The 22157-nt window shown below is 43.3% G+C and overlaps 1 protein-coding gene across 6 annotated transcripts in view; it reads left to right on the plus strand.

Moving 5' to 3' along the window:
• JCAD (junctional cadherin 5 associated) overlaps positions 1-18316 on the plus strand; it is a 62976-nt gene extending 44660 nt beyond the window's left edge. For 2 of the 6 annotated variants that reach the window (XM_057432482.1, XM_057432483.1), the window contains exons 2-5: positions 1348-1387; positions 1485-1706; positions 8476-12128; positions 16466-18316. In XM_057432482.1, coding sequence (XP_057288465.1) covers positions 1350-1387; positions 1485-1706; positions 8476-12128; positions 16466-16500 — 3948 coding nt within the window. In that variant the 5' untranslated portion in view covers positions 1348-1349 and the 3' untranslated portion in view covers positions 16501-18316. Of the gene's footprint in view, positions 1-1347; positions 1707-2593; positions 2779-3813; positions 4212-8475; positions 12239-16465 lie in introns of those variants that run through there. The other 4 variants (XM_057432484.1, XM_057432480.1, XM_057432485.1 and 1 more) reach the window with 4 other exon arrangements.
• The last annotated feature ends 3841 nt before the right edge of the window (positions 18317-22157 follow it).

The following is a 22157-nucleotide window of genomic DNA, read 5'->3' on the forward strand; positions in this document are numbered from 1 at the left end:
AGGGACTCTTCATTAGAAACTGTAGTGATAGGACAAGGGGTAACGGGTTAAAACTTAAACAGGGGAAGTTTAGATTGGATATAAGGAGGAAATTTTTTCCTGTTAGGGTGGTGAGGGACTGGAATGGGTTGCCCAGGGAGGTTGTGAATGCTCCATCCCTGACAGTGTTCAAGACCAGGTTGGACAGAGCCTTGAGTGATATGATTTAGCATAAGGTGTCCCTGCCCATGGTAGAGGGGTTGGAACTAGATGATCTTAAGGTCCTTTTGAACCCTAACGATTCTATGATTCTATGATTCTAGTAATACAGCCCAAGCACGGAGGAATGTATCAGAATGGGTCCATCATTACACACAACCTACAGAATAGATCATTATCTTTCAAGGATTTTGAAACTCTGGGAGAATGGGTATTCTATAGTTGCCATAATTCCATAAAGATGTGAGAGTGATTTAGAAAATAAAGATTGTTGCCAGCCAACTAACTGAGTTTACTGGATCTTTGCTCTAGCAGTGCAGAATTGAGGTCAGCCCCGCTGACCAGGAAGAGAAGTCATGACTGTCCCATGACTTGGAAGTCATTGAGACACAACAGACACGATCATCTCAGGTTGTTGCCAATCATTTTACACAGTGCAGTTGTGTTGTAAAAATAGACTGTGCTTGAAGTCTTAGGGTTTGTATTATTCTAGTTGAGGATTACTGATTACTCCTTATTACTCTGGAGGATTACTCCTTCCAGGAGACCAAGAGGCTGAAAACAAAGTAATCTGTAAAACCAGACTGTTTAGCTGGGGTATGCATGATATTACCTGGGTTTCTCATGTGGTTGCATAAAATTAATTTTTGTTCTCATGCATATTTTGTCCTTGTTCATGTGAACATTTTTTTCTTAATAGAATATGCAGAGCTGTAGGGAGAGGCATGCTGCCTTGTAATCCACCCCCTCCTGCAGCAACTCCAAATGTAATACAGAATACACCTCTCCATGACTAGAAAAAAATTGTTTTTTACAGAAAGTGTGAGCTTACCTCCGGTGCAAAGTGGTTTTATGAGATCACTTAGTGACATCTGAAAGCTGCAATCACCAGTGAATTCTTCAGTGGAACAGGCTGAGTCAGCAGCAGTGCAGCATCTGCTGCTGGGCTGACTGCATGGAGGTGTATTGCCTAGGGAAGGTCGGCACATGATTTGTCAGAATCTGCATGCACTTTGCTTCATCTGTTTGATGCTGAAGAACACTGAAGCCAGAGAATGAGACTTTCAGCTTCAGTAGCCTATCAGCTGATCAAAGATATCTTTCCTTGTTTAAAGCAACCTTCTGTTTGTTTATGGTTTTGTTTTCCAGTGATGGATCCTTCTGGAAAGAGCTTTTTGATGGCACAGCTGTGAGTGAAACCAGCACAACATGTTCAGTGTCGAGGACCTCCTTATTTCTCATGGATACAAGCTGTCAAAAAATCCCCCTGTTTCATATGAGAACAGGTATGATGGATACCGGCAGGAAATCACAAGGAACAGATCTGCTCAGAGAACGCTGAATGGATTTGAGGCAGAATCAAGAGCTGGGGCTTACAGCAAGAAACCTCTGGTGAAAACCAACTCAAGCGGCACTGAAAGCAGCCATGGGAGCCAAGGGAGGCAAGCAGGTCCTGGTTACCACCATGACCTTCAGGGTTTGTCCACTTTTCATACTTCAGAAGGGGGGTAAGTTTCAGCATCATGCCATGGCTTTGCTTTCTCTTCCTTTTGGTGCTGACAGTTAACTAAGCATGACCCTAACCTCTGACACCGCCTTCCTGTACTCCTTTTCTGCTCCCATACTGGTGACCATTTCCATGTAGTGCAAGTCCACACGAAGCAGTGGCACATCCATTCATCTTCTGCTTAGAGGTAGGCCTTTGAGAATATTGGGGTGAGGGGAAGTGGAATATTTAATTTACTGATGTGGTCTATATTAGAAAGGCCTTTCTGATGGGTTTAGAAAAGCTCAGTCCAAGTACAGTGAAAAAAAAGGAGGGAGGCAAAAGCTCTTCCTTTAGTTTTAAAAAACTGAAGCTTCTTCTTCTGCCATATACACACCCTGATTTTTGCTGTGGATTTAGCCACGTGCTGAACACATTAGGGTGTGCCTAAATGCACCAAGGACTTTCTTGGTTTTTTAAGCCTGCTCTCGTGGAGTAAACATGAGAAGGTGCCTGTGAATTTCTTTTTAAAACCACTCCAAGCCAGTGGAAGCTCTTGTCGTCACTCCATAAAATGTGCTTGTACAACCGTGGCTTGCTTAACACGGAGTACGTGCGTGCTGGGGCTGGGGCAGGCTGGGCAGGAAGAGCTGTGTGTACACACCGCTGCTTGGCCATTGTTCTGCAGCTATTTGAGTGCTGCAGATGAACAAAGGAAAGGGGCTAGAGCAGGACTGGAAGCCAGCCCACGTGTGACGATTGTTTACAAGGAAAAGCCCCTTCCTCCTGCCCAGTGGGCCTGAAACTGAAAGCAGGGCAAAACGCTGTTGCCTTGGGAGGTTGTCCTCTTAGGAAGACCTTCATGTGGCAAAGGCATGTGGGCCCTGACTGCTGGGCTTGTCCCTCATGTCTCTTCTGCTTGCAACTCTGCTTGCCTGGAGCAGAAATGGCTCCTGGCTGCCAGCTAGGATAATGGGCAGGAAGAGATGTGAGCTCTGCAAAGCAGTCCTAGGGCAGCACATCCCAGCCGTGATGAAAGTCCCCAGGTGGAACCAGCCCTTCTGCAGAAGGAAGGAGAGGACACAGGTTTAAAGGTAATGAGGAGGATTCTTCATGGTGTGTTATGGGTAAAGTAAGCTGGACAGCAATAAAGTGAGGGAAGACAGTGAGAAAGAATGAGAGGGGAAAAGGTATTGAAGCAGGGGAAGAGGGTGCACAGGGGGGCCAAGGAGGGGTGGTGCTTGGCCTTGGAACCGAGTTTACAGTATGGAGAAAAACTGGTGTGAAGAAGATATATGGCTGTACAAGGCTGGAAGCTACTCCCGTGCTGCTGCTCCCACACCCTGTAAGGTAGAGCCTGTGTGGGTGCATGGTGGCAAGGGAGGACTGCTGCCTCCCTGAATCCCTCTTCTCCGAGTGCATCTCTGGGGGATCACGTATCTGCCCCGTGTTTCAGACATGGCAGAGGTATCTGTAACTGCTCATGATGGCTAAATACAAAATAACGCAATCTGACAATTTAAACGTCTCTAAGACTCAAAATGCAAGGAGTGGAACCTGTCAGTCTGCAGCGTAGTTAAATACTATAGTCTGTTTTTTTAAAATGTCTTTTCCACATTATATAGGGAACACAGCCTTGGAAGTGGCTGTGTCACACCTTCATAAAGATAGAACTCTTTTCTTATTGTCACAGCAAACTCTGATTCCCAGAGAGCCTATTGGGAACTCTTACAAGGCACTAGCAGTATGAGCAAGGGAAAACCTTTGTCTGAGCCGTGCCTTTCTTGCCACCCCTGGGTGTGCAGAGTACCTCTGGTGCAGAGCATGCCACTGCGCTGCTGGTACAGGAAGGGAGGAGCGAGCCCTCTGGGAGAGATCCAGGAAAGCTGGCTGCAGCTTCAGTGCTGCAGCACCCGTGTTTCAATTGCCGAGCTCCAGCCAGGGTGACAGGCCCCTTCCTGACCCTCAGGCACATCTGAGGCACAGGGCTGCCATGCAGGTGTGAGCTGTTTTGAAACTGAAGGGAAGGGGACCCACTCTGGAATGTTTTGGCCTTTTACAGGTAGGCCATGGTGAATTCCACTGGGGATTTTGATCTCTCCCACTGTCTGGTTTCTGTGCTGTCGTAGGAAATAGATTCCTGGTTCTCAGGCTGGGAAAGAACTGCACGCTGCAGAGATCTGGGAGCCATTTAGGCCTGAAGAGGTGACAACCACCCAGAAAGATCCAGCATGAAGACACTGCTCTTCGGGCACTGCAGGCTTCCTGCAGCAGTTTCCTGGCACTGCCTTCCCAGTGCTGCACCACAGCAGGAAAAGCCCAGAAGAGGCAGAGTGTGTCCCAATTGCCTTCACAGACCTTGACCCAGCTCCATGGCAATCTGGAGCATCACTCGGGCTCCTCAGCCAGGGAATTATCTACACCGTACTCTTGCCCATACCACTCACTGATATAGAAGAGCTAATCACCTTCCAAGCACCACAGAAGGGAGTGACATTGCCCACCTCGTTGCTGCCTACGCAGACAGGTTTGCAGGGCTCAGGGTGTTTCATGATGGCAGGAGATGATGCTGTTGTCTCCACTCATTGTGGTGGTTATGCTGATGAAACTTTGCAGAGGAGGAGGAGGAGGAGACAGGCTTCATAGCAACTGCATGTGGGCACATCACACCGCCCGCTGCTGCTGCCTGGCACCCTGGTGGAGCTGAGAAGTAATGTTTTGCTCCGTCCCGTTGTTCCTCAGGCAAAGTGAAGCGGATGATGGGAGGGCTGTCCTCACTGTCCTTAACTGAGCATGAGGAGGTCTCACAGTAAAGGTTTGGGAAAGGAGACGAGGCAAAAAAGATGGGAAAGCTGACCCTATTGGTAGACATGACAGGGTTCATAGAACTCTCTCCTGCTTCTCTTCTGAGTGGAGAGAAAAGGCACTTTTCTCAGCTGTTTGTGTGGGAGAAACTATGTTGGTAACTAGCAAATTTAGGCAGAAATAGACATCATTAATGAGATCACCTGCTGGAAAAATTAGAAAAGTGTGCTGGTGTTTCCCAATGCTAGGGCTTGGTAAATTTGATGTGAGGATAGGCTCCCAAACCAGAACAGAAGCTGCCAGTGTCCAAAGCAGCCCTCTGAAAAGTTTTCCCCTTGATGCCAAATCCTGGAAATTTCTGAACAGTGCCTCTTGGTTGGGTACAAAGCAGCTCAGGCACCATGGGTTACTGGGGGCCTACTGCCTACTATTTGCATACAGGAAGCCAAAAACAGGGACAAAAACTCCCTCAAAAGCCCTACAGTGGCCTCATTCTGCAGGGTTTTGACTTGAAGCCTGTGCCATACTCCTTCACTTCTAGCCGCATTATGTGCATCATGTGAGGTCCTGCTGGTCAGTCACCCTAGGGGAACTGGGCAGCTTCCACCCATTGCTCTGAGTATGGCAGCTTGGTGAAATACAGGTAGTGCAGATAGTGCAGGGTGGACTGATGGCCTCATTTCTTGCAAAGACCTAAAGTTCATAGAAAGCTAGCAATAGTTTGGGGAGTTATTTTCAGCAGTTTTCATTAGATACAGATTCAGTTTACAGCATTTCATGATAGCAAACTTGATATTCGTTAGAAGCAGGCCTGTTAGAAAACAGTTGTTGATGTTAAAATCTACCTCCTTGGTCCCATGGGACCTCTCTGTCACTGGCACTTACATCTTCCTGGTTGGTCCCATGGGACCGCTCCCTCCTTGGCACCCCTCACAGCTGTGAAGCAGTTGCAAGCAGCTGTGTCCAGGTGTGCATTTGTTTGTGCATCAGTACTGGCACATCATGGGGTGACACAGAATTCTGTAGTAGCATAATCAGAGACTAGCTACTGCTAAGAGGAGCTCTGGGATCTTTTCATTGATAATATGTCCTGGACATGAAGACTGCAGCATGACTGGTGTTTGCCATCTAAAAATGTAGCATTGATGAGGCTGTAGTGGAGCATTTTGAACTTGGGGTGCCCCTTGGATTCTTCTTCCCACCACTTCATTGACCCAAGACCCGAAAGTGTCATCTATCCCAGAAGGAGGCACTCTGCTGCAGTAGTGGCCGTAAGCAGTGCGGTTGTGCAGTGCTGCCCCACTGCCATACCTGCAGTGTGCACATGTGCAGGAGTTGTTTTCCGTCCTTGGAAGGAGAGGAGCCTTCAGGCTGGAGCTAAGCAGGAGTGTCCTTTGGAAGGCTGTGGAGCATCCCCTTTCCACTGCACAGTGCAGTGCCTTGCTCTCCAGAGGTTTATGCTGCCTACAATACAGGCTGGCTGTAACCACTTCTAGCACCTGAGCCAGGAGCTGGAGAGACTGATATTGTCCATCTTGTGAATAGATCATAGAAAAGATCAGGCTTAAAATGCTCTGAATACCTCCTTTTAAATATCTTTTCTGCACTCATGTTGCAATGATGACATGGTACATGTTATGTGGTGGTTTGTATCATGTTCCAAAATTAATTACTGGAGCCTAGTTATTAATATTTTAATCTTTAAAAATAAATTTAATCTTTTAAACAGCTTTTAATAAATGGAGACACAACCTTTCTGTAACTGAAGCTGTCCTAACTTGGGCTAATTTACTTTAATAAATGACTGAGCTTGGATTTTGTTTGTTTTTTAAAAAAGCAAACTAACTAAAACTCTTCTGTTTTGGTGGTTTCCTAGGAAAGAGTCGAGTAATGCTTCCTTCCCTTTCCTGATTTCCTATTAAATCCTTTAAACAGGTAGCCCATTCCGTTCCCATGCTGTTAGTTGAAATTGTTGCATATCTCAATATTATTGTCTACCTTACCTCCTTCCCTGGATGTTTTTATATTTAGGTTAATAAGAATTTGGGTTTGCTTTGATATTTTTGATGGTGAATTAAGCTTTGCAACATCATCTCTGGAAATATAAAGATCAAGATTTGTAGATGCTTTTCTGAAAGACATGCTACCACTGAAGCAGGAATCATTTTAGGGAAGTCTGATGGTCTGTGTTGGGCAAGATGTCAAACTAAATAATCATAACAGTCTCTTCTGATCTTGGAATCTATGACTCTGTACTTTCTGCAATTTCTGCAGACCCTTTTAAAATAATGGATAAAATCAAACAGAAGGAGCAATCTCTCCATTCCCTCCTCGCTAGTGCTAGACACTGTTTGTCACCTTGTTTTGTAAACGCACATACAGATGGTGCCATAGCAATGTGGGGATGAGATGAATAGGTAGATCTGATAATCTCAAAAGGTGGCAGCATTTGTTCAAGTCAGTGTCTCCACATGCAGAGGGGCACAGAAATGTTTGTTGTCCCTGCAATCAAGTTTCCAATGTAGCAGGTATTCTGTTATATCTCACTGATTAATGAAGATGACTTGATGATCTTGAAGGTATTTTCCAACCTGGTTGATTCTATGATTCTATGTCTGTTACTTCCTGAGGTTCAGCAATTGAACTGTACTTTGCGCTTTAGCAGCAGAACATTTTGTTCAGATGTTAAGTCTTAATCCAGTTGAATTAATATGAACAAGATGCTCGTTATCCCAGTTTGGTTTTTAAACTTTTATAGTCATGGATGAAGTTAATATACACAAAAGAAAATTGCTGTGGGTTTGGATTGCTTAATTTTCATTCTAAATTTTGAGTTGTATTAAGTTTTTACAAACTACTATTTAAATAGATGAGGTTTTTTTTAGTAAAAAAGAGCCAGATGACTGTTTATATACCTTGGGGTGGAGGGAAGAGAAAGAAATTCTTGGGTTCTATCTACATACTTGTCCTATTTCTGTCAATTTTGATTTTTCTTTCCACTCTTATGCTGGTGGCAACCACAGAGTGTAAAGGCAGTTATATTGTTGGACACCTCAGGTACAAGAATAGAGAACACAGTTCAAGTAGAAGATGAATTAATTATTTATATAGAAGGGTACCAGTTTTGTTCCACAGTAATATGTAAAACAGTTTACACCATTCAGAACACACAAAGAGCTTATTCTGTTCATGTAAATCTGTGTTCTGGATTTTTAATCCATAGTAAAATGACTCATGTCTTTCATATTTCAGTAATCATAGAATCGTTAGGGTTGGAAAGGAATGGATTGCTGGAGTTAATCCCTCTTTTATATGGGAAATTTATACTTCTTTTGAGGTATTTTAGATTTTAAATATTGGTTCCCCCTTAATCAGAATTGTGCTGATGCATCACCGTTGTTGTGGCATGTGTCATTTAATCCAAAGTATTTTGAAGGAATTTATTCCCTTGGAAAAATGAAAAGAAACAACACTGGAAACAACATGTAAAATTTCAGTTCTTGCAGTAGGATGCAAATCGTGTTTCTTACAGAATATATCTTATGAAATAGCCCTCTATCTGCTCTACTTACCTCTGCTTTTTGGATTACTGTTAAACTTGTGTATCACAGTAGTCCCCTTGACATCTATAGATTTTGATGTAGCAGAGTGCAGAAATAAGTTTCGCACAATCATTTCTGGTTTTATGGTGTCCATTGAGGAGGGCTGTGCATGCTTGCACAGCATGTAACTGTGTGCATTTGTTTCTCTCTCTAACGGCTTTTTGCATAGCTAACAATGTGCCAGCAGAGCATTGGTCCCTTCCTTTACTCGCATTAATGACTGACTTTTAAATCCTCTCATTAAAGTCATAATATCATCTGATTGCAAATAGATTACACAAACCCCATTGGCATAACTCCACATTTGACCTCCTAATGTGCTTTACTCATAAAAGAAAAGGCGGGCATCTGTGCAAACGGCCTGTGACACTGTTTCTTTTTCAGGGTGTATGACAGGCCTCAATTAGCACGGTCTTCCCAGCCCAAGACTGATAAAGATCTTGCCTACTGGAGAAGACGAGGACAGGACTTCAGTGTGCTCCTGAGCTATTCCCAGAAAGCCGGTGTGGAAATGAAAGGCCTGGCTGCAGCCCCGGGGGCACCCCAGCACCCCAAGGAGAGTCAGCTGAAGGTGGGCACAGGTTCAGGGCACAGCAGAAGACGTGGCTTGCAGGAGAGCTGTGAAGTGCCCAGTGACTGCAGATGGCAAAGTATGGGAATGGAAAGCTGGAACCAGCCAAAAAAGGTAGGGAGACAAATGTCTGAGGGTGACAGGGAGAAGCTGCTTCAAGAGCTGTATTCACTGACTCTGGGAGACAATGTACTGAGCACCCGCAACAAGGGGAAATCACAATCATTGCCAAGGGTCCTTTCACCCGAGAGCATGAGGTGTGTGGAAATGTCCTCCCTGACCAACAGTAACAACTCACTCAGCGTAACTAAAGCCCCCTCGTATCCCCCAAACAAACTGAGTGTGGAACCAGCCAAGCCCCACGAAACAGGAGGCCATCTCCTTCCCCTGGTGAAACCCAAGTATGGGAAACCTCTCAAGCCTCCCTCCTATGAACTGCAGCGGCAGACCAGAGCACCTGCCCATGCTGTGGGTTTCCAGGACCACTACCAGAAAGATGAACCCATCTCTTACTTAGCCAAAGTTAATGAGCCAAGGCAAGAGGCTTGCATTCATGACTCTGGTTTGGAGCCCCCAGTCTATGTACCTCCTCCTTCTTACAAATCCCCACCTCACCAAAACGTGACCCCGCATCCTCTCAGTGAAGTGCCTAACACAGACACATATGCCAGCAGCAATCAGCAGGGTCCTGCAGAGCGGGTTGTCCCCTGCCAACGACCAGCCATGAATACTTCTGAAGAAGGGGTTGACCCTTGCAAAGACAACCATCTTCCTCACGGGAAGCAAAGCCATGTACGGCGCTCTGCTGACTACCTGCGTTCTGTTCAGTATATTCCCTTTGATGATCCTCGGATACGACATATTAAAATTGCACCACCTGAAAGTCTTCAGGACAACACTAAATACACTGAAAATGCACGTAGTCCCAGTTCTGGTGCTTTGCAAGAGAGAGATCTTGAAGTACAGTACAACAGTGCCTTTCTGGATGCATCAAACTTGTCCAATTCTGCAAAGGGCGAAAGAACTTCCATCAGCTCCACCCATAGCAACAGATGGTTGGCACCGTCCATCCAAGATCAGGAAAACTGTGCCTTGCTGGACCAAAGAGACAGTTGTAGCACAACTAATCACAGCCCCTGTAACGAAGCCAGTGTGGAGTACACAAAAGGCAAACTTTCTGTAAGAAATTCACATATGGACAGCACCTGTGAGACTGTTACAAAAGTGAAAAAGTTTGAACCTGGAACTGGGATGCAGAGTAAAAAAAGTTCAAAGAAAAAAATGAATGAAACTATATTTTGTTTGGTATCTATCCCAGTTAAATCAGAATCCAATCTGCCAGATACAGATAGGAACAACAACATAACCCAGAGCCCTGGTAAGAATGGGTTTGATAACAATGGGGCTTTGCAAGAACAAAGTCTCTTAAGTATGTCTTCAACGGACTTGGAGTTACAAGCGCTTACAGGAAGCATGACCAATAAAAATGAGTTACAAAAACAAGAGCTGTGGAGACCAGAAGAGTTCAAACAAATGAATGACCTCAGATTTATTCAGCCTGCAAAACACAGAGAGCTCAAATACTCTGGCTCCTGGCCAGGTGATCAGTACAAAGACCAGCAGACACAGACCAGTTTCACAGAAGAACCTAAAAGCCCGCAATTTTTCCATGGTACAGAGCCTGAGCAGCCCAGTAGTAACAAACCACTGTCTCCAAAGCTTCTAGGTTGTACGCTATCCATGATAGGGTCAAACCAGACAGAGTTACCTTCTGATGAGAGAAGCTGCAGGCAGAGCACTTACGGTATGAAGGGTCAGATGTACCTCAGCCAGTCTAGCAACAGTGCATTTTCCAGGACTGCCACCTCAGTCCTTCATGCCCCCTCCCCAAAAGTGCTCCGGAGCCAGCCCATGTCTGCCCAGGAGAGGGAAACTGGCCTTCTCTCCAAGGGAGATGTAATTAAGGGAGAACCAGGTGCTCCCTGCAACAGTAAAGAGCTGTTTGGTCAGTTCCTGTTGAAGCCTGTAAGTCGCCGTCCCTGGGATGCAATAAGTGAGCTAGAAAGTTTTAACAAGGAGCTGCAAGAGCAGGAGGAGAGCACAAGCAGTGAAGAAGATTTGGAAAGTGCTGTGGCTTCCCTGCAGGCAGGTGCCCTTAGGCAAAGGAGGGCCTCCAGAAATGAGAAGTTGAACCAGGAGCCAAAACACAGTGGGAAATCGGAAATGGTTGTGCCAGAAGGGCCTGTATTTAAGTCAGGAAGAGTTAAAAGTAAGTCTGAAAGTTGGAGTGTGGGGACAGAGCATGGTGGCGAGCCAGGCAGCATTGGTTCTCAAGGCTCTTTGCAGCCAGGAGGGAGCAGTGAAGGAGTCAGACCAGCAGATGGAAGTCTGATAACAGAAATGAGGATGGGGGAAGCCAAGAACATAAAAAGCAAGCAGCCAGTTGACATGGAGCCTCTCCAGAGAGTTTTGTCCAGTAGCCCAAGCAGTTCATGTCACAGTAATCCTTTCAATAACCCTGTCTTGCAGGCTATGAGTGAAGACCAAAATTACCTAGACTTTGTTAAGCTGAGCAAAGGTGCAACTCCCACAAATGATGCAGTATTAGAGAGAGGCTCGGTAGTATGCTTGTCACTAACGAAGAGGAACCATGGACGCTCAGAGCCAGATTTGAGGTCAGTGGGACTTGATGTAGCCCCAGGACACGGTGCTAACAGTTCCGATTACTCTTCAAATGCAAATGCAGTGGAAATCCCTGTGAATGAGTCATTGCAGGCAAGAGCTGCAAGGATTTTAGGTATAGATATAGCAGTGGAGTCTCTCCTTCCAGATGACCGCCTTGAGCCCCACCCAAGCACTAGCCCTGCAAATGGTGCCCAGGACTTTGGGTCATCAGTGGGGAGCGCAGTAAGTGACAAAGGAAAAAAAAAAGAGGGTTCTTACGAAGGCAGACGAAAGTGTGGCTGGACAGAAAGTGCTCTTTTTGTCAGAGTAGGAGGCCGATCTTTATACCCTGATGAATGCAAGACTGCTCACCAGGAAACCAGTGCTAAACCACAGGTAACAGAGCAAGTTCTTGAACAACCTGCGAGTCCCAGCCAAGGTGAGGACCAAAACTTGGTTTGCAAGTCAACTGTGTATCCACATTCAGAAAAGAGAGTGAGAAGCACTTCAAAAGTGATAGAGACACTCCAAGGCAAGCTCACTTCTCCACCTAGCCGGACTGCCATGGATCGCTTAGTACGAATGAAAGAAGTTGACTCTGTGTCCCGGATGAGACGCCTGAGCATTAAGAGCGCAGACTCAGGAGAGGAGGTGGATGAGGAGAAGCTGTCGAGGGTACAAGAGGAAAGAGGAAGCAAACTGGCAAGCTCAGGGGCTGTTTCCAAGCGTGTCATCTCTCTCAGTGAAAACGGATATTTAGGTGGAATGGACAAGAAGAAGATCAACAAAGATTTTTCTTTAGGTAAGACCCTATTACAGGAGATCCGGGTGCATGCTGTTTTCTTATGTAATGGGCATGATCGATTTGCTTATGCCCACATAATGCTGCTCAAATAGTTACAGGCTGTAGGTGGTACTACCCCCATCTGGTTGTCACCCCTTTGCTCTCCTTGTGGAAGAGATGAGTGTTCTCTGACCGCATTTTAGGAAAAGGTACTTTAAAACTCACTTGTGATACTGAAACTCATTCACAGAGACTGGAGCGCCCTCTGAGATCTTATCTCTGTCTAATTGTTTCAGAGAACAGCCAGCTTCAAACAGCAGAGTTGAAAGATAGTCACTCTAGTGCCAGTGTTTGGGAATGTGGTGATTTAATCATAGCCTCTCCTTGAATACCCATTTTTTCCCTCTCTTAAGTAGACACGCACTGTATCAGAGTTCAGAAGAAACTAAAAATAAAAGTCTGATGTTCTTCTGTGAAGCCCCTGGGAAATGGCTGCATTGAGAGGCCTGGAAAATTCTCTCTCATGAATATTTTCCAGCTCAGATGTTGGGAATAATTGTTATCCCCAGGTCAAATGGAAAGTTGACCTTCTCAGTGAACACCTTTTGTGTTTTGTTTTTTTTTTTTGTGGGGGGGGTTGGTGTGTGTTCCTCATCTCTCAAAAGTATAGAAACTTGTGTAGTCCATATGCATCCCCAAAGTGTATGAGCTGTTCTGTCTTCAAAATGGTTTTCATATGGCCTTGTGTTGAACACTGAAAATCAGTTGTTGCCATAGATCTGTGTTAAAGGATAAATCTCCCAAGCCACCTGTCTAGTCCATTAAATTAATTGGAGTGAGCAAATGTATGGTGTGAAGGTTGTTAAATGAATATTAATCTCCTCCTTCCTTTTACTGTCCTCTCTGTAACAGCTAACACTTTCCCTTGAAATCTGCGCAGGTTATTCATTAAACTTCACCGATATAAATCTGTTCACAGTCTTCTAGCACAGAGGGACAGAAACTAAATAGAGCATACTTTAAAGTGGATTTATGTATTTCCATCTGAAGAGAAATATTTGTATTAGTTCTAAGTATTGACTCCTGCAGTCTTGCAGCCTTTCCCTTCATGTCTTCTTTCTCTGTCTCACAGCTCTATGTCTCTTTCTGTTCTGAACTGTATTTCTCAAGAGCAGATTTTCCAAACAGGCTAATTCAGCTTTCTTGTACCCATCAGGTCTAGTATGCCCTACATGCATTTCGTATGCTTTTCTCCCTTGGGGTTTCTGCTGGAGTGAAGAAAATAACTGCTATGGTGACATGACTTCAGGGATGTATCAAAACAGATAATGTGTGTTTATTGGAGATTTATTCTGCAGTAAATTAGGTCTAAATTTATCCCTCTTGCTGACAATGCCAGGCTTGTATTCTGCAGTGTGTTCCTGTTGCAGCAGTTCCCTCACAGACGTAACAGCCCTCCCCATTCCTGGATAAGCGTGGTGGATGTCCCTTCCTGTTGCACACATCCAGTACCACAGGGTAGCACACACTCACATGGGAGGGGAAAGCATCTACACCACTGGTCTCTTCCCATCCAAACAGACCCTGAATTGTTGATGGTCACAGGATCTTCACCTCATCTTAATGAGGCACGACTGAAGATTCATGTTTGTAGAAAGGCCTAATATTGTGTCTTCCTCTGTTAACTCTCACTCCAACTTCCAGATTAGCTTACTGGTACCATTGACAGACAAAATGAGAATTAAGCATAGAATCAGAATGGTTTGGGTTGGAAGGGACCTTCAAGATCATAGAATCATAGAATCATAGAATAGTCAGGGTTGGAAAGATCAGCTAGTTCAAACCCCCCTTCCACAGGTAGGGACACCTTCACTAGACCAGGTTGCTCAAAGCCCTGTCCAACCTGGCCTTGAACACTGCAAGGGATCAGGCAGCCACAGCTTCTCTGGGCAACCTGTTTCAGGGTCTCACCACCCTTATAGTGAAGAGCTTCTTCCTAATATCTAATCTAAATATACCCTCTTTCAGGTTAAAGCCATTCCCCCTTGTCCTATCACTACATGCCCATGAAGAAAGCCCCTCTCCAGGTTTCTTATTGAAAACCTTTGTATTCATAGCTTTTAAAGAGTATTGCCAAAGGCCATACTATTTGGAGTGAGGTAGGGTGATGCTACTCTTATAATTGCAGAATGGGCCCATCATAGAGGCTAGAGCCCTTAACAGAAACAGGCTTTCACACGTATAATGCAGCTTGGCATATGAACAGTCATCTCAGAGTAAAAGCTCTGATGAAACTCAGTGCAAGAAGCTCATCTTACTATGCAAATACTGCCATTAGAAGAACATCACCAAATTTTTCCAAATGCAGTGGATATATTTTCTCCTTTGCTGTTTGAAGACTGCTTCCATGAGGCTGCTGATCTGGCTTTGTTGCTGTACAAAGCATTTAAAATGAGCTTAACCAAATGTTGAATAAACATTTCTGTTCAGTGCTAGAACTCCAATGTTTGTCTCCCTTGAAGTGAGCCTGGGCCGTAGCCTGGCCCATTTCTGTCCTTGGTTTAGGTGCTGAGGGCATGGGTCAGCTTCCAAGGAATAAACTGAGCCACACAGAGACTCCCATGTCTTGTGGCCTGATTGTCTCCCCCCCCGCCCCCCTGACTCCCCAAAACAGTGAGCACCTGCAGTTTTGTGGAGAGTTTTATTAGTGTGAATTCATCTGACCTTAGGAAAATCAGGTTTCTGGATGTAAATCCATTTTTATTGTTAGGTCAACCTCACTCAGAACAATTCTAGCAGTTTAGATGGCAAAATATTTACAGTGAAAAAGATGTTACTGCTTTAGAGACATCTTCCCACACAATCAGTTCATTACGCTTAGAAAGATGCAGCGTTATCCTGGAGTGCACTAACCCTCGAAAACATTTTCTCCTTGATTTTTTTTTTTTTTTTGCATTCACATGGCATCTGTTTTTGAAGTTCGGAAATGCCAGAGGAGGCTTTATAGTGATAAGCAGTTCTGAAAACACGATGTTGCTGGCACAGACTCCTTTCTTGACTGACCTAGCAATTTGAAGAGAGTAGGCAAGAGCAGTGATAAAGGATCCTGCAATAGGAATCCACGCACTGGGGCCAAATCCAGAAGTTCTTCCTTAGCCAGCCCCACCTTGATGTGAGTCTGGATGCTGCAGATGGACAGTTGCACACTGGAGTAGAAGTTTCCCTCTGAGGATCTTTATGCTTGTTTGAATGAAGACATTCACTCACATCAATATAGAAGTCCTGAGGGTTACTGTTTTACTCCAAAGTGTGATATTTATTTGTGCAACTATTTTCACGCTCAACTGTTTAAACACAAGTGCTGTGGGAGTACAGCCTACAAGAGGGACATTTAAGGTTCACACAGATGCCCAAATTGCCTAAGCAGCAAGTAGCACATGGTAGCATGGGCTGCAGTGCTGGTTTGTCCAGGCCCTTCCTCCATGCTGTGACTGTGCATCCCCAGGAGCCCAGGATAAGTCAGATGCATGCATGATGGCGGAGGGCATATCTCACAAGGCAAAGCCTGTTCAGTGCAATCCTTACCCAAAGTCACAAAGGTGAAGGAAAGGGCTCCTGTCTGCTCACTTCGTGGCCAATGTTGGGATAAATCCAATTAAAAAAATCTGATAAAAGAGTATGTTTGGTGATTCAGGAAAAGAAAAACAACATATGGTCTGTCCTGTGAACTGATAAGCAGTGGGCTGAAAATGAAGAGCAGTGCTAGTAAGCCAGTAAAGTGCTTTAGTGAATAATGTTCAAAACGTGAGCTGCAGTTCTGCAGACTGAAGTGAGACAGACTAGCCATAGTGATGCAACACAGCTGTGCTTTCCTGTATTCTGCTGAATTAATCTGAAACCAAGGATTTGCAATTGAATGAAAAGACCCTGATGGTTGGATGGCATCATCACTTCTTCAGCCAGTCTTAAACACCCTGCTAGGATGCTTAAAACATTTACTTGTCCTTAGCGTTCAGTACAAGGCGGGGGGGGGGGGCAAATGTTAAGTCTTCTCTCCTTTTCAAAGCATCTGAAAACTAGAAGTAGTCACTTAGCGTTCAGTGCACATGTTCCTACCCACCCAAGGCTTTCCAAATTCTATCTCCATGCGTTTGATCCAAGTTATTCCCAAATTACACTTGACTGCATATAGAATTTGGGTCAGGAATGTAGCATGTATCTTTAAGGCTGTAAGTCCAGTTTTAGCTTCTTTTCTAAAATAAAAACTAGGGAAAAGATGTCTCATTTCCACAGCTAGCAACATTGAATAGATTTCCCGATACATTATTAACAATATTTTCTTGGTTTTTTTTCAGATACATATGACCCCACCAAAGTTGAAAAGGTGTGAGATGAATGAAGAGAATAGAGAGACTTCTGTTCAACTAAGAATGTTTCACTGATGTATTTTCTTTCTTTTCTGGGTGCTCTTTGTTTGTTTTTTTTGTTCTTTGATGCTTGGAAATTGCCTCCATTTGTGGTGTTCATGGTGTACTGATAATGCCTTTACCACTGCCACTAGGAATTAGCTATTTGTATCTGAACCTGTTGCGGAGACCACAACAAAATCTGACTTATACATTGGAACCATCTGGCTTTGTAGCATTAAAACTTAATTCCAACTGTTGGAAATGGGTTTTTATCTGAACTCTATTTCAGTCTTCAGTGGGGACAATGAAATGCATGAAGTGAGGCTTTTGAGCTTTCTCTTTGGTGTAAATGTAAACGTGGGAGATTAGTGAAATGATTTTTTAAAGAATGTGAATTTATAAGCTAAACTTCTAAGTATCTACAGTCTAAACTTTGTTTAACTTAAGGGATTTTTGGCCATAAGTAGAAAGTGCTGCTGCACGACGTCAGAGAAGGAATGTGAGAGAATGATAGCGAAGACCAATTGTGAAATTATTTCTAACTTCCAGAGTTTGAATTTACTCAGATTAAATACTTGCTTGCCACCTAGGGAGAAGAAAAACAAAAACCCCAAAGCTTCTAAAAGATGGAAGACTTTTGTAGTACAGTGTACAGAATGTGTAATTATAGTAGCTGGCAACTAGTGTTTCAAACCAATGCAAAGTATACCACTGGCTGTTTTGCACTCAGTATTACCTATTTTTGTTTTGCTGTTTAGAAATTCTTTATATGAAAGAATAGTAGCTGGTTTAAAATAGCCCATTTTAACAAAGTAACTATATTTCTTGTTACAAAATACTATCTATTTTTCTACGATGTAAACAATTGCTAACAAGTGGCAAGTATAAAGAAGTATTATTATTATTGTTATATTTTAAGACCTACCCCTCTGAGTGAAGGTGCCCCAAGCAGATTTCACTTGTATATCTTAATGCACACTCCATATTGCCACATACGCAGTAGTGCCACCTTATTTTGTTCTATAAAAGAGCCATCTATGTATGTATGTACTACAGTGTTTTTTCCCCGCTCAACCTTTGGATCATTCTTGGAACCACTTTCTGAAACACAGCTGAGAACTGTCTGGGCTGGTGTTGCTGCCATTATATTCCTTGGCAGCCATGATGAAAACATGGGTTTGGATCTCAGTCCCAGTGTCTCTGAGTGGCTCAGACAAAATACCTGGTTTCTTTCTTTTACTTTATTCTCTTTCTTACAGATTATGGGTTTGAATTGGGCCAGTGTATAAAAAATAAACAGAACTGCGTTTAATTCTTCCCTGAAGTCAATTGATGTTGCTGGGGAGAGTTCAGGTGTCTTCTTGATGGCATTTAAATACATGGCTTTAAGTGTATTTTATCTGCACACACAAATGCATGAATTACAGAAGCTACAATAAAGCCTATGCATTCTGCTCCTTCTAAATTAGCCTGCATAGTATGTGTATCTTTAAAGCCTTTATGTCCACTCCTGTGTGGTTTTTTTGTAAGTACCCATGTCCTGACATTCTTCTAATGACTTGTTCATGTACTTCACCGGTCTATTTTACTGGCCTTTTCTGTTTTTTTAGCATAATTTTATTTTTAAAAATCTAGTTTCTTGAAATATTTTTCCTAAGTTTGTAATTTTGAAAGAACGATGGGGAAAAACACTCATCCTGTGTTTTGGCAGAAAGAATTTCTTGTCTGTAACACATGATTCTGTTACATATGGACTATTTAAAGCTTGTTTGAAAAGAAAATGTGGTCTATAATTTATTTTATTAACTCTTGTGTGTGTTGTTGTTGTTGACAAACACCTTTCTTCATCACCATCTTCTGCATCTAGGCACTAGTAAATAGATACAAAGCACTTTTTGTCCACCCTAGCCTCCTCCCTAATTCTGCCCATAAAAAAAAAAACTAATTCTGAGAAGGAACTGCTTCAACTTTCATCATCCCACTTATTAGTAAATCTGTGATGCCTAGCAATAAATTGAAAGTTTTAATTTGTCCTTGGTTTCTGGAGAACTGTAAATTGTCCCATATAACCAGTCGGCCTACCTTCAGTTCATTTCTTGGTGCAACAAGATTTTTCCGTGCATTGTATGTTCTGATGGAGAGGGGGTTAACTGATTCTGCAACGTGCCTGTCATCCCTCATGTCAAGTAATTACTTTTCCAATGTACATAAACAGCCAAGATCTTAAAAAAAAAAAAAAAAGAAGAAGAAGAAGAAAGAAGAAATAGAAAGCAGCAATATTTCAGGGAAGATTTTATTGGCCAAGAATGAGAAATTAAACCCGAGGAAGTTAGTAAGCTGCATTAGTATGTGACTGGTCAGTGGATGAAAGACTGGAGTCAGTACTGCTTTAAAAATGGTGTATTCCTCTAACAGCATTTGTTGTTTCATATTATACTATGATACAGGCAACTGAGAAATACATGGAGTATAGTTTTATGAATAACTGTGCCTGAGTGTTTCTACAGTACCTCTGCCATAATTAAAATGACAACTATCAGAATGGGCTGGATGGCAGCACAGCTGAACACCTTTCCAGAAACCTTTTTCCAGTTGCAGATGGCATTCAACAAAAAGCTCTTTTTATATCAGATAGAATTAAAAACCAGCTGGGGTTGGTAATGGCAAGGGCAGGAGCTCAAGGCCGGTAATGCAGAGGAGGATGTGGCAGGCTGTTTCCCGTGCGTCCTGCAACAGTCTTGTGACTGCAGAGCAGCATTGAAGAACTCTGTATTTACCTGTATTCTCAGGAGGAAAGGCAGAGCTAGAACCTCAGAAATCACATTGCTACAAGGTTTTTTGTATCCAGCTTGTGCTGTTGTACTGCTGTAGCAGGGGAAGCTGGGGCTAGATGACAGGTTATCAAAAGGCTTGCATGCGAAGGCACTGGTTTCAAGTGCATTCATAGAAATTCATGCAAGAAAATGGCCTGGTTTACGCATTTTAAAAACGTTTAATGGGGAGACTCCTCAGGGGAGGGATAGCTAAATAGGACCTGCATCTCCTTCCATGTTGAAATCCAGAATGAACAATCAGCTTAAGGGCTTAATGACAGCCACAGAAACTGGTGGCAGTGCTAAGGTGCTAGGAAGATAGATAAACAATGAAGACAAACTTTCAGGCTCTTCTGTCTGAGAAGGAAGTCGCCCATGAGCTTCAGGGCTGTTGACCTGTCCAAGGCCTTCTCTCCCCAGCCGTGAACTGACTGGGGTGCAGCAGGTGGAGGTGCCCAGGCTGACAGGGTTTTTGGTTCAGAAGAGGGAAGTGCTCCCTCCTGCAGTTCCTTGAACATGAACTAGGAGTATGCTTCCAAGAGGGATCATTGTTTTCAGACCCCACTGCAGCCTCCTCACCAGAGGTGTTTTGAACTAGGCAGAAGTGTGGTCTGAGAAGAGCTCAAAAGTTTGTGTTTCAAAACCTGCTGCCATCAGAGCTGAACAAGGTACGATGGGGAAGGCAAAGGAAGGAAATTTCTTCCAATGACTCAAGATCATCAGTAACTGAAATGCCCAGTGGTATGCCTGACTAAGCATCGCTTGTGAGCTACTAACTCCCTAGGCATAAGGACTGTTGTATTTCATACCACACATTTGACAGCAGGTTAATCTTTACTGCAAACCACTGTATTGCCTATCAAACCTATCAGGTTCCCTTGATTCGGCCTTTGATGTTGGGAGCAAATAGTCTGTGTGCTGAAACATTCAATAAATCTTGAAAAATGTGAAGGACACCATATGCTGAAAGTGGTAAAGAATGACTGAATTAATCTGCCACCCTTAGAAAATAACCAGTCCCATCAAGCTTATTTAAACATTGGAATTTAGTAAAATACGTGTTTGTTTAATATCAAAAATCAATATTATTATCTTGGGCTGATATCCTGTTGCCTTTGCCACATGGACAGCCAGCTGAATGTTATAGCATCTGACCTTCTCTTTGGGTTAAAATATTGGTATTTTCTTCATTGCCCCTTTTCAAAGGAAAAAAATAGTGGAGTGATCGAGAAATGTTCTTGCATTTTAAATGGCAGAAGTTCTTTCAATTGCAAAGTGAGTTCTTCTGTCCAGGCTCAAGATCTGATAAAGGCAAGTACATGTAAAAAGTGAATCTTTACTTGGCAGGAGCCATCAGGTCAAAGAAGAGAGACAAACCCATGTTAAATGGAATGGAAAGGATTGACAGCTTGTCAGCCTTTTGAATACTTTCTGCAAAGCTGTCCTTTTGGAGGACACTGGTATTTTCTTCGTTGAGGATCAGACAATACCCTAATTTCTCTCAACTGGCAATAAGCCATGATGCTGCACTCCTAATTTACTGGAGTGAGATTGAACTGCAAGTGGAGTCTACAAAGTTTAAACCTCTATTCTTATGCATCATCGCAATGTTGTATCAGGCTGAAGATTTCATGAGATGATGACTGTATCACTGAATTAATTAGAAAAGTTGGGGAATTGTGATTTAATTCTTACTCAAACTTGCATGAAAATGTTCGCTGCACCTCCCCCTGGGAACTAAATGAAAGCTGTTTACCATCAACTCTATTTTTAAAGAAAAACTATTTCAAACAAAGAAAAAGGGAAATTCTGATATCTATAGCAAAGCTCAAAACCACAATACTACCTCCCACCCATGCTGAAAAATATGTTTGCAATATGGCTTGCAGAGCTGCACAGCAGGGAGAGGGTGAAGGGAACATAAGTCACAATTGACCAACACATGGCTGAGATTAGAAATAAAAATGAGATTTCCCAGCCAAGAGAAACCTCAATAACATACAGATTATAAAATGAAGGAGGAACTTTCCACCCTCAGCAGCAGTAATCTCAGCCTTCTTTCAAGCTCTGGACCATCACAGAAAATAATCAGAACCATTCTAAAAGCCATTCCTAACCTGGAAGGAAAACAAGGAGATATGTGTGCTAGACAGTACATCAGTCTGCTTGTGTCTTTGTCCTTCTACAATGCAGATAATTCTCCACACTGGCTTTCAAGTTACTGTGGCCTATCTCCAAAATTAATATTATGTCATTGCCATGGTTTTTTGCTCAAACTGGCCCAAGGGCTGATTTAAAAGGATAAAGAGAGGAAATGGGGTAAGCAATTACAATAGTATTTACATGATATCAGAAAATGAACGTGTTTTAAGAATATTTTTGTAATTTTTTTCTGCACAATGCAAGTACTGTGTTTCTGGGCCTATGTGTAAACTGGAGGGGCACTGTCAAGAGGAGACATTCTCCAAATAAAGGTTTTGCATGGATATGCTCCCCTGTGTTGTTGTTGATGTTATCATGGGACAAAATGGAACATGTGCTCTGGTGTTTGCATTGCCTTTGAGGAAGTTAAATATATTGGTGAAGAGTTAAAAGGCTGCAGTATTCTCTGGGGGGCTGCTGCTTCAAAACCTGACATTGTTGCTGGTCTGTTACACCACCAGGTACAGAAATCATGTTTACTTGAAAGAATCACTTTCCACATCCACTCTTTCTTGGATCAGCACAGTCTGTAGGCTGCTTATTTCCAAGTTGTGTTCTGTTTGTTTGCTACCTTTAGGATATGTTCTGCTTCTGTGTGAGAGTCGATTCCTCCTTTACTGCCT

This window comes from Pezoporus wallicus, unplaced genomic scaffold (genome assembly GCF_028554395.1).
Source record: "Pezoporus wallicus isolate ANWC-B61680 ecotype Strahan unplaced genomic scaffold, APGP_CSIRO_Pwel_v1 scaffold_2584, whole genome shotgun sequence".
Classification (NCBI taxonomy): Eukaryota; Metazoa; Chordata; class Aves; order Psittaciformes; family Psittacidae; genus Pezoporus; species Pezoporus wallicus.